This window comes from Crocuta crocuta, unplaced genomic scaffold (assembly GCF_008692635.1).
Source record: "Crocuta crocuta isolate KB4526 unplaced genomic scaffold, BGI_CrCroc_1.0 scaffold88, whole genome shotgun sequence".
NCBI classification, from domain to species: domain Eukaryota; kingdom Metazoa; phylum Chordata; class Mammalia; order Carnivora; family Hyaenidae; genus Crocuta; species Crocuta crocuta.
In genome coordinates, this window is record NW_027532420.1 from 181,766 (window position 1) to 195,246 (window position 13,481).

The 13,481-nt window shown below is 40.3% G+C and overlaps 1 protein-coding gene across 1 annotated transcript in view; it reads right to left on the minus strand.

The window, feature by feature from the left end:
• Positions 1–13,481, minus strand: part of GPM6A (glycoprotein M6A) — a 162,446-nt gene continuing 148,965 nt past the window's right edge. Inside the window, exons 4-7 of the mRNA XM_077779071.1 lie at positions 11,274–11,427; positions 6,992–7,068; positions 6,261–6,326; positions 1–2,127 (exon numbers count right to left, since the gene is read on the minus strand). Of these exons, the coding sequence (XP_077635197.1) occupies positions 1,975–2,127; positions 6,261–6,326; positions 6,992–7,068; positions 11,274–11,427 (450 nt within the window). The 3' untranslated portion in view covers positions 1–1,974. The remainder of the gene's footprint in view (positions 2,128–6,260; positions 6,327–6,991; positions 7,069–11,273; positions 11,428–13,481) is intronic.

Here is a 13,481-nt window from a genome sequence, read left to right on the forward strand (position 1 = left end):
TAAGTACACAAAGTACACAAGTGTATTTATTACATTTTGCAAGCACTTCGTTCTACATTTCAAAAACGCCACCATCAAGCTGTTGGCACATTTATGTACAAAACAGATTAATTGTAATGCCTGCTACAAAGCACTCTTTGTGAAAATACAAACTCTAATACCAGGAAAAAAAAGAGCCAAAAGCATCAACATCATTACATAAGTTTAAAAGACAGTTTTAAAAATCATCACAAACTGTTAAGACACAGAACTGAAACACTATAATATAGAATTTTAAAGAAGCCCGTTAATACTTTTGCTGAATATCTGTAATACTGCATATATCAGAAAAAATGTTGAACCAGTAAGATAATCTACGTGTAAAAAAAAAGAAGCAAAACCCCAAATTAATTAAATAATACTACAGAATGCATAATCATGCCACAGATAACTCTAGTAATACCCCTCTACCTACTACAAGAACTTGTAAAATTACAGATGATGCATGACTAGTCGTTGTACAAAGATTGTTTCACTCATAAATTTTATTAGAAATGCACTTACACTGAGCAAAGATTTCACAATGGTCAAATCAGTGCACAATACTACCTAATTTTTATACACTGACCAAAATGCCTTGTCAGGCTACATCATTTTAAAAGATACTTTACAGCATTCTTGTAGCATTAGATTGAATCAAAAGAAGAGTCAAGGTTAAAACAAACACCAATTTTGGTCCAGTAATACTGATTGCTTTTTTTCTTTTTTTTTATTCCTTTGATATAGGTACTTCTTATAAATGATCATGAATGAACATTTGGTTAAAACGACTTCAAATTAAAACACAGATATATCACTACACTCGGGAGGGATACATTCTATAGTGGCCTCTGACCACACTTTAAAAAACGCTACAGGTAAACCAACATAGATCGGAAGGCTGCAAGCAAAACTATTATATTAATGGAAGCCTTTTCAAATATATCATATACATCGGAGGGATAGTTTACAGAGGTGCAATCCGTTAGAACGTTTTAAAGTAGGTAAAACAACTTCCGAGGGGTTAGTGTGCTTATTTTTAATATACCACCTTCATAAAGGTAATTAATGTTCCACATTAGCATATTAAAAGTTCCAATCCAGCCACAGCTTAAATCACAAAGAGATCATTCTTCAATAGTTCACAGTAGTTATTTCCATTAAAATTGTCTCTATACTAAACTTGAAAAGGTAAATCTGGTGTCACAATCTTAAAAAGGCAGCTAGCCATGCATTAGCGTCAGTTTCTACGTGCTCACAACAGAAACATGAGTAATCAGAGAGAAATTCCTTTTAAGTACATCAAGAAAAAAATACAATGTTAACAAAGATAAGAAGCACTTTTTTTTTTTTAATCCTACTCTTACAAATTTAGAAATTGCACCTTAGATTGATGAGAACGTGAACCAGGGCCAGTATGATGTGGCCCCGGACCTCCAGACAGGATTTCTTTATTTCAAGAAGAGTCATCACGACACCATCTCTGTCTATTGTTCGTAATGTACAATGGTCCCTTTGAAGGTTACCTGTAGTTAAACTAGTTACCAAAATCAAAACTAAAAAGTATAAAAAGCTATTTTTCTTCTCAAAACATAAGAAATAATGCAAAAGGTGTTATGTATTAACACATGGGGAGTGGCTAAAAATCAAATAAATCTCTGCATGTGACAACGTTAGGATCTTCAATCTTACGGAATTATTAAACGAGTTTGAGAAATTTAAAAAAGGATAAGGCTGGATAGGAGCTTGTAGAAGAGATCTGATCACACCAATTTAACACATTAGGAAGCTAAGTGCTCAACAATAAAGGATTGTGTTCAGGTGATCCATAAGTCATCCTACATATCACTGATGAGAAGCACTTCCATATTTTATTTTTCAAAAGGTTGGATGGTTGGATGGCCCTTAGTTAAACACCAATGCATCTGAACGGCAGAAAGGACGGGAAGGGCTGATTTATGTGTACGCGTTGAGTCGCTCTTTGGAGCGAGTAGAGTGGATGTCATGAAGCTCTTGCTCCTCCTTCGACTTGATGTCCTCGTATTTCTGCATCCGGCAGGCATCCTTCACGTAAGCCCAGTTGGCAGACAGAACCATAAGGTAGTGGACCTAGTCAAAGACAGAAATAATTTATACCGGAAGTCTGTTCAGGGTCTTCAATACACCTCGCTACCAGGTCTTCGACACACCTTGCTATTTCTTTCCTTGCTACCAGGAAAGGGAGATTCACATTACACGCTTAGATAGAATATGTCTGCTCATAAGACAGAAGCAACATTTCTGTGGTAACAGAATGAACAGATATATTTTTCCTTCTCACGTCTCCGGTTGTAGGACAGTATTTTCGCAGCTCCCTTTCCTTCAGTATCTCTTTTTCTTCTTTTCAATTCTGGAACATCCAAGGTTGATTCTTAATCTTTCTGTGATGTGTCCTGTCCATTCTGACCTCACTTACCCAAACCAAAAGATTCTATGTTCTGTGTTCGTGTACCTATGTTTTCCAATCCGTAACAGAAAATAGTTGCTTACACAGCTTGAGTCTCAACAACTTCGAGTTAATGGGAGGATGTAAGATTGCCTGCTATGCAGCAGAAAGAGGGATCACGGAAACCCCAAGATAAACCTGTGAATGGATCAAGTTAATTTTCCACACACTGAATTTTGCAGTCTCCTTTAGACTGTTAACTGTAAGAGAGCAAGTATTGGGTCCTATGTATGCTGACACCCATTCACAATAGCTGGAAGAGTGCTATGTTCTGGAAGGAAGCTCCTGACCTGTCTCGAGTAATGAAATTACTCAAGTAATGAAGGTCCTGATTTGACCTGAATGGACTCAGCTAGGAGATTACTTGTTTGCTTTTCTTTCCTTTCCCTCACTCTTGGGCCATGGGGGAGACAAGGCACTTTTCCAAATGATGGATTTCAATGGATGAATATGAAGGAGAAAGTGAGTTGCTCATATTTTTCTTGATCTGAACTTTAAAGGGTGGGCAATCTTTTTACCCATAATTTAGTAAAGTAAAACACTAACATTTTGATTAGCCAGGAGTACGCCGAAAGACAGCAGGTAGGTTGGTTTTAGAAAAGTACAGACAGAAATAAAAAATACAAAGTTCATTCTAAATGGGCACTACTGCGACAGGTGAAGGCAGTCAACAGGCAGTAGGAAAAAAAATGGCAGTTTTGACATGGCAATATGGGAAAAGATGCATACCAATAAGATGTTCCAGAATGTTCTATTTCCTCTGAAATGTATTTTGTTTAGTGGAAATTGTAAGCCACATGCAATAGGAGCTGTGCATTCTATCTTTCTACTCTATGTCACTTTCAGAGTGAAAAACCCCCTTGCTACATATGTGAGGACCGAACAGAGTTTCTGCACGTAACCAGATTCAGGTGGCGCTCTGCTGCTGTTGCTGTGAAAGCTGAGTGCTGTGGAGAGTGTTTAGTAAGAAGCGGTTACTCAAAACATGTTTCACATGAATGAATAAATTTTTAGATGCACAAAAACTTTCCTTTTAAAGCCTGAGAAAACAGGACCCCTAAATTATTATCAAATATGCATGAGTGAAATACAGATACGAGCTTCAGAGTCATTCAGGTTCAGAAACTGACATTTTCTGGAAGGTCTGCAGACATTTCCTCTGGCCTTAGGGGGACACAAGCTGCCAGGCTCATTATTGTCCCTCGGGAGACGAACAGTGGTCCCTGGATTCCTGGTGCAAGGCCAGGTGGACATGTTTTGCTAGCATCTACAGAGCTTTCTAACATCTCTGAAAAATAATGGAGTCCATCGCGTGTTAGTTTTCATACAAATCCTCACAATCTCTGTCTTAAATTCCGGATGATGTTTTAAATATTTTGGTAGAGAACAATTTATCTCCGTTTTCTCATCTCTAAAGTAGAAGTAATGACAGTAGTATACTTTGAGTGTTGCAAGAGTCTGTGATGAAGTTAATGACCATTGCTGTATTACGACTATTGAATGTATTCGTGGATTTAAGCATTTGACAGTGCTTTCAACAGTGAGGTTGAAAGAAATATTAGCTAACAACAGGACTATTGGTAGTAGTATTGGTACCAGGAACAGAAGCAGTAATTATTGTTATATTATCCCTGTCTCCTAAAACCTATTCTCAGAGCTAATAAATCGGAAATATATACTGATATCAATCAACAGTTAGATGTTATGTATTTCTTAAGGAACTTATGCTTGGCATAATTTCAGATATCCAAAAGGATTCTTAGTACTTAAAAAATAATACTCTAAACACTTGTGGCTTGATATATATACATATATATCAAGTTATATATATATAAATTTATGCAAAGTACAGATTCATTAAGAAATATAAAACATTTAAATATCTATTATCATAAGATCTTTTTGATAACAGAGTCCTTTCAGAGTAAGCATTTTTAGGGAAATTTAAATAACACTATTCCTTTCGACAGGTACTTTTCACTTATGTATGTCTAAAAGGCACGCATTTTTACACAGAATTTTTCACACACGTAGGTAGCAAATGTGGACAAATACTCTATTACATATCTCCTTTCAAGAAGTGCTTTGGTAGACCTCTAAAACATAACTGTATATTGCTTGAATGTGCACAAGTCCCTAAAAATCACCCATCGCACAGGAACGTGTGCACGAACAGATGTTTCCTCTTATCTCAGAGCCAGGCTGGGTGCTTCTTGGGACCATGAGTGTTTGGAACATCACTGCCCAGAACATATAATGCTTCCCCAGGGCATATGTAAGCACTGATTTCAGGCTGAGGATATAAAGCCTTTGCTGATTGTTTCATTGTGATCCCTTCAGTTAATCAGCCAACATGATCTTATTAAGCACATCCTATTCTGAAATAAAATTCCTATGTACAGACTGATATACTAAATCTAAAATGTTGAACAATTAGTATGATTAATTAACAAAATGTCTGAAAATTCACTTTAGGACTGACACAGTCATTTCTGTTATTTTGAAAAATAATTTTTAGCAAAGCAGAATCAGATCTCACTCAATACATAAGTGTTCATAAAGTCACTAAAAATAACTAGTCTGGAAATGGCCCATTAGCTCATTAGCACTGATTATTCCTGCTTTTACTCCTTTTTAAAAAATATTTATTTTTGGGAGATTGCAAGTGGTAGAAGGGCACAGAGAGGGGGACAGGGGATCTGAAGCAGGCTCTGCACGGACAGTCTGACAGCAGTAAGTCCGATGTGGGGCTCGATCTCACAAACCACGAGCTCATGACCTGAGACAAAGTCGGATGCTCAACCGATTGAGCCACCCAGGTGCTCCATCTCTACTTTTATTCTTTGACAAGAGGTAAAAGACTCTCGTTTTGTTTTAAAGGGTTCCTTTCACCAACACACGAGACCATGTGTCAGCACCAAATTAATTCACCATTTTTCACATATCGAATTGGCTGTAATATTTGTGAGGTTACTGGGAACCTTCTAGAGTTCTATACTATTTTATTTTTGTACTATGATTTTGTATACAAGGATGTGGAAATAAGGACCGAAGGGCTTGACTGCAAGAACTATTACTGATGCTCCGAGTTATCTGTCTACTGTTGGGGTCTGGTCGACCAGTGAGCAAACTGGCTGTCACGGTGAGCTGCAGAGGAAGAGTGAGCGTCTGGAACACTGTAGCCCCACCAAACTCTGCACGAGCCTAACTTTAAGAACTTGTTCTTAATATTTCTGGACAAAATGAGATATAAAAGAAACGACGTAAAACTACCAAGGTCTTTGTTAGGAATAAATTAATTCTTTTTTCATAAGTGACTCAATATGGCTTTTTCATGTTCTTAAATAAGGGGAAGAAACGGATAATGTAAGTTAAGCAATTGATTAGATGACTTAGAATTCACACTGATAAGTACCTCTTTGCTACAGAGAGGGTTTTTTTATGTGAATGTAACCTAGTATCTGCAACACGAATGAATTCACTTATTTGTGTTAATGTTGCCAATATTACTGAATGTTCGGATCCTTAAACTGCTGGCCAAATACTGTCTCTCTTGTAATGATAATGCTTTTTCAGGTGAAGCCTTGTTTTTCAACTTATTTATAGGCCCATTGTTTCTGCCTCCCCCCCTTTTACTGATATTAAAATAAAGAGGATTCATGTGGACTTCAGGATGGGAGACACATGATCATCTCTACAGGTAACTAGCTTTCTCCTACAAATTGAAACGCCAAGCATCAGCACTCTGGGGTCTTACCATAGCAATAACTGCCGCCCCAGCCCCAGCCAGTGCCACAATGAACAAGTGGAAGGTCATGTTCAGCTGCAAAGGAAACCACAGAGAATCAAAACACGTGTCAGGATTACAAGCAGAAGAGAGGTCAGGACTGCTGCTGTCTTCCTAACAAGAACTTTGTACATCTTTTTTTTTTGTTTGTTTTTTGTTTTTGTTTTTNTGCGAGATCATGACCTAAGCGAAAGTCGGACGCTTAACCGACTAAGCCACCCAGGCGCCCCTTGAACTTTGTACATCTTTAATAAGAGCGCACTTAGGATAAATCACTTACTCAATCCAAAAACGTTGTGACAGTATCTTTTCTCTCGCAAATTATTTAAATTGTGGCAACTGCATCATTTCAACATAATTTTATTACAAAGATGAGATCCTGATTAATAATGATGGTTTTCAATAATCTTGTAGCAATATAAGGCTACGTTCCATCTTTATAACAGTAAAAATGTTCACATTTCATTAAAATACAGTGAAAAAATTTCTAGAAAAAATACATTTGTTATAATGTTTACTGGCATAGAGCACCTCATTCAAATTCATTCTCCAGTCCTCCTGTATAGCATCACTGTGGGTAAAATTGCCTCTGAGAGAAAAACAGGACAATTTGATATAGATTTAACTACATCTTTTTCAAATTATATATATTTCAAAGGAAGCTAAAATCTGGATGATATAAACAGCTTAGAAACATTTACCTCAGTGGATTCGCACATCCTCAGGAAATTCTCAGAGACGGTGCAAATTTTCTTTTCCTCTCCAATTGTTACAATCCCTACAACATGTAGAAAATTACAGCTTAGTTTATAAATGTTTTCAAGAGCTCAGAGAGAGAAAAAGAATCTTTTGTTGATAAAATCTAGGCAAGTTCCATTTTATGCTATAGTATAATGGAAACATTCTTCCTCAGCTTTTATTGCTAGATAATAATCATGAACAGAATTATGAATGGAAGATCAAAACTATTTAGCCCTCAAGCGACGTAAAACATTTTCAATCTGAATTCAATTGGACCTTGCCATCAGGATCACAGATTCAATTGTGGCTAGTCGATTGGTTTGGTCCATTAATGTAATGATGTAGGCATCACAATTATTTTGAACACTATGTCCCAGACTGTGCTGAAGTCTGGATCTAAATTTATTCTGCTGGTACAATGCTTCTGTGAAGTCTATAAAAGCATATTGCCCAAAGGATTAATTTTTCTCTGCTAATATTGAAAACAGTGCTATTAGTAGGGAAAAATTAAAAAATACTATAATTTCACTTCTATTCACCCTTGCTCTGGTTGGTTAATGGACCCACTGCATGAGAATCACTTGGGAGATTATGAAAAATATGTACTTCTGAACGGCACCACAGAACTGTTTAATCAGAATTTAGGAGTGTTTGCCAGGAGTATTGCATTTTTAGGAAGCACGTAGGTGATACATGGCCACACATCTCATTTCACAGAAGAGTGATCGAAATGATCCTAAAATGGGTCTCTGGTTTTGTACTGAGGACTACTGAAGCGTTAAACATATATACATGAAGGAAAAAAAAAACCCCACAAGTTCTCATCAAATACCTAAGTTTTAGCACCGCCTGCTCTTTATTTAATTTAATATGTGTACACATTCACGTATTCTGGCTTTGAGTGAGCCCATTGAATGCAGGCCTGTGTTCTCTTTCCTTTCTGCCAAGATGGTGCTAAGAGGGGAGGGGGGAAATAAGAAGCCCCTAAGATTTGTCTAATAAACCATCACTGTTGAGGAAGCATCCTAGTAAGTGTCCTTCTCCGTGCCGATCTGCTACAGACGTCATTCGGGTGGGATACCTAAGCTGTGCATGCATCTCCTTACCTGGGTCTCTGTTCACCTTTGTGGCAAAACTCCTAGAAAGCATTGACTACGCTCACTGTCTGCAAGGTTCTTCCTTTCGACGTAAACCCTCTCTAGGCAGATTTCGCCTCAGTTCTCAGAAATGACCTCCACGTCATTAGAACCAAAGATGAAAACTCCGTTCTTTTCCCGGCCGGTCAGCAGCACTGGGGATAGCTGATGGCTCCCTTCCTTTGGGCGCACCTCATTAGTTTCCCCGAATCTACGAACTCCTCCTTTTGTCTTTCCATGGCCCGGGCCCCCTCTCTCCAGGACCTGGTTCCCGGGAGCTCCCGGTGTGCTCACCTCGGCCATCCCTGCCCCGCGCTGATCTCACTGAGTGTCAGAGCTTCCGAAGTATTATCAACGGCTTCTAAATCCAGACAGCCAGGTCCACGCCTCTCTCCTGAAGTCAAGGCTCAGACACCCAATTCCTTAGCTGACAACTCTATGTAGATTCCTAAGAAGTCTCTAAAAATCAGCATCCTCGAAAGTGAAGTCTGACCTCCCTTGCCTGCCTCACTCCAGGCAAGCTCTTCTTGTAGGCTTCTGGGCTCATGTGACAGCAAGCCAGTCTTCCTGAGGGTCCTGGCAACAAGCATGTCCCTCCCTGAAGCCTCTTTTTCTCTCAAACCCACATGCCCGCCTATCAGGGCGCTCTGCAGCCAGCCCCGGGCCACTTCTCTCGCTACTGGCCGTCACCTCAGGGCACCTCAGGGTGCACCTCAAGAGCACCAACCGGCTTCCCTGCTTCCACTCCTGCGACGGTCCATTCTCCGTGTGGCGGCCAGAGTGAATCTTCTACACTGTAAAGGGGGATCTGGCTTCTCTTCTGTCAAAACCTGCCGATACTCTCTACTTCCCTCAGAATAGAAGTCTCTAAAACTTGACATCCTGCAATGCGTTCATCATGGTGCGCGATGACTCCCAGGCTCCACCTCAATCTCTTCCCCTGCTGTCCTGTTCTACCTCAGCCACACTGGCCTCGCTGCTGTTTGTGGAAGACACCAGGCCTGGTACAAAGACGCCTTGGTAACTTTACACGAATCTTCCCTCCACTAAGAATATTCCCATGACCCTAATATTTTTCCTATAGCAGCTATTCAGTGAAGACTTCCTCCATCACTTTTTTTTTTTTAAATATTTTTATTTATTTCTAGGAGAGAGAGAGACAGCGTGAGCACGGGAGGGTCAGAGAGAGAGGGAGTCACAGTCTCTGAAACAGGCTCCACGCTCTGAGCCGGCAGTCAGCACAGAGCCCGACGCGGGGCTCGAACCCACGAACCGTGAGATCATGACCTAAGCGAAAGTCGGACGCTTAACCGACTAAGCCACCCAGGCGCCCCCCTCCATCACTTTTAAAATACCGTAACTCCACCCTTCCACTCAGTCTCCAGTAGGAAAACTTCACTAGGTGGCCCGTATTTTAGCTGGCAACCCTGTCTGAGAGACCAGTCACCTCTCTTCTAACTTCCAATTTGCAGATCCGCAGAATAAAAGGAAGACATTGAGGGGGAGGGACTGAAGGGAGCGCCATGTTTTCCAAGCAGCTGTTCTCGTGACCTCCAACCGCTGTTGCCGACACGCTCTTCCTGTGTTTAGGTGGGACGTGATTCCAAGACTGAATCCTCTCCAGGTGAAGAGCTGTCCACGTTCCCTCTGCTGTCTTCGTGCCAAGAACTTCATCCACAGAGCAGACACTGCTTTTTATTAGGATGGGGCACAGGAGGCTCAGGATTCTGGCTTTCAGGATGGGGAGTGGGCCACAGCTTTGGAACATACAGCTGGCTGGGGTTGACAGCTGTACTATATCCTACCACCTGTGTAGAGCGTCCCCAAAGAGCCATAATGCCTGTAGACACTACCTAGTGAAATGGTCCCCACTTTCCTGATGTGGAGACCTCATTAAATAAATCATAGGGAGCATTCCCAGATGTTCATGGGTTAGATTTTAATAGCCTGTCTCTGGAAAAATCCATGCAAACATGTGGATCTCCAGATCTTTTGCAAATTTTGTAGCTGCCCTGTTTTTGTTTTTGAATGATGGACTGGATTCCAAATAGGTTAGGTGAGACTGGATCCACTTTTCCACATTCGTCTGTCAACAGGACAGAGTTGTGTACCGACTTGTAACTACACAGACTCTGAAAGTAGACAGACCGCTTGGGTTTGAATTCTGGTGCTGTCACTTACTAGCTGAATAACCTTGGACAACTCATGTAACCTCTCTGTGCCTCTGTTCTGTCATTATAAGTAAAATAATAGTAGCATCCACCAGACAGAATTGTTATGAGGATCAAACAAGTCAGCGTGGACAAAACAATCAGAATAGGGTCCGTGTATCACAAGCCCACCAACACGTAAGAAACTAATTATATCACATGAGGTGTTAGCCTTAAACAAAAATAACCAAAGAGGACTGTTGATTGGTTTAGCAATCTTTGATTTTGTTAATATTAAATGCTAACTTTTTCGGGGCGCCTGGGTGGCTCAGTCGGTTAAGCGTCTGACTTCGGCTCAGGTCATGATCTCACGGTTCGTGGGTTCGAGCCCCGCGTTGGGCTCTGTGCTGACAGCTCAGAGCCTGGAGCCTGCTTTGGATTCTGTGTCTCCCTCTCTCTCTGACCATCCTCTGCTCATGCTGTCTCTCTCTCTCTCTCTCAGAAATAAAACATAAAAAAAAAAAAGTTAACTTTTTCTGCCTTATTTTAGAAGCCAGTGAAATATATATTTATTAGGTGATCTTCACACTAGACTTCACAAATTGTAGACTTTATCACAGGAGAATAAAAGTAGATGCAAGCATCACATCAAGCCTGGAAAAGTGCAAAGGAATCAGGACGAGGGCATCATAATTATTTTGTGCCAATACCAGGAAACACAACTCGACAGCCTGTTCAAATACACACATTGTATGTTCACGTTATGAGATCAACTTCCAATCTCTCTAAAATTCCTACTTGTGTAAATTTAAAAGGAATGTCTTGAAAGTGAATACTGTGACACATTTATCCGTTTGCCAGAAGTAATGATGGCTCCAAAGTGGTCCGCAATGCTCCAGACACAGTCGTTTAGGTAAAACAGTACGAGGCATTGTTTTAGTGAGAGATCCACCTACCAAACTGACGCAGGTCCAGGCAGAGGTTGGCTCCCTCCACTAAGGTGGTGTTTCGGCAAATGGTCCACAGATTGAAGTACATGTAAACTGGCAGGGAGGTGAAGGCCGTGACTCCCAGCCAGGCCAACATGAAAAGGTAGGTCAGCATAATGAACTGCAACAGAGAGAGGGGAGAGAGAGAGAACATGTAAGCTGCTGGAAAAGAGGAGTTCTGTGACTAATCTACAAAACCCAATCTGAAGGGGTAAGTGCCCTTGTGCGCAGATCATTATCACCAGCACCTCTGAAGTGCGCCCCCGGAAGCTGAGAGAATAAACGGGATCCTGTGAACGACCTGCTGGCAAATCGCATCATGGCATAGCTGAGGAACAAGGGAAGAAAGGATCCATCTGTGTGGTTATGTCTGTTCTCACGCATGTATTTGTCTCAAAAATCTCACCTCACATTTTTTAGAAAATATTAACTGGTGTATTTAGAGGGGATTCTGCAAAGCTAAAGCATCAATAAATTTTTAAAAATTACATTTATTTATTTTTGAGAGACAGAGAGAGAGAGAGCGTATAAGTGGGGGAGGGGCAGAGAGAGAGGGAGACACAGACTCTGAAGCAGGCTCCATCCAGGCTCTGAGCTGTCAGCACAGAGCCCGACGAGGGGCTCAAACTCATAAACGGTGAGATCGTGACCTGAGCTGAAGTTGGACGCTTAACTGACTGAGCCACCCAGGTGCTCCAAAACGTCAATAAATTTATAAAACAACTAAATGAGCACCATTCATATCATAATTATGTTAGCTGCTTAGTCATGTTTACATTTAATATTAAAAATGTGGTAATTCTCATGTCAGTTTAGTGTTAATGATATACAAGTGTGTACTCCTTTTCAGATTTCTGTAAACTTTAAATCCGAAGTCTTTTTTCATGAATATTAACTTTACTTTTGCTATAGAAACATAGTAAAATGTGACTTTCAGTTTGAACATAAAGGGGCTTATTTTGCTGATTTCAGAAACATTTTTAGTATTTATAAAATGTCATAAAAGGCTGCTCAGATGTCCAGATATAGCTGAATAAGAGACTTCATTTCAGCATAAGTTAAATGCATTTTGAATTTAAGCATGACTTAGATACTGGATGAAAGGACAGATGCCTACATTGGTAGATGAATGAAGAGCTGGTAAAAAATAGATATATGCTTCACATTACTTATGGACTATTTAATCCATATCATCTACATATAAAATTGTCTACATAAATATACTCCCTGAATTGTCCAAGCTAAGACTTATATTCAGATATGACTGAAAAAGAATAAGCATAAGTCACAATCCCCTGAGGTTTAAATAAAGGCTTGAATGCACACCTTGATACACCTGATTACATTTCTCAACGCGAGTTACGTGTCCCTGGACTTATCAGTATATTTCCCATGATCATAGGAGTAAGTCATTACATGAAGTGCCTGTGCACATAAACACCAACTAGAAACAGGATGACAGCAGAGAGCCTCGTGGGAGTTGCCACATTATTCTGTCACACGGTATTTATTCATCGTACTCAGGTATCGGAGATTAAAATCAATATTATTCCTGAAAAGTAGCCAAAGAAGAAAGTCACTACTGTGACCACTGTTCTGCTAAAATGTTTGGTTCTTCTCATTTGAATCCTGTGTCGCTGAGTAAGGCTATAGCCTTCTCTGCCATCACTCATGTCGTGACCTTATGATTAGCAACTCATCGTCCAGCAAAACACAGAAAACATGAAAGAAGAAAAAAATCTAGGGAAGAGTTTTTAGAAGTACATTCTTTTCCACTTGTCAATGGCTAATTTGTATGTTTACCCATTCCTTCAATCCACACATACTGTATCAGTAACCATCACACCACTCTGTGCCCTGGGGTTGCCCAGTGAGAAAACTCAGTTTTTTGACACAGGGAACGTGCAGCTCAGTAGCCTCCTTTTTTTTTTTTTTTTTTTTAATGTCATATTTATTTCTGAGAGAGAGAGACAGCATGAACAGGGGAGGATCAGAGAGAGAGGGAGACACAGAATCTGAAACAGGCTCCAGGCTCTGAGCTAGCTGTCAGCACAGAGCCCGACGTGGGGCTTGAACCCATGAACCACGAGATCATGACCTGAGCCGAAGTCGGATGCTTAACCGCCTGAACCACCCAGAAGCCCCACTAGGCTTCATACTCATACCATGTGAGAT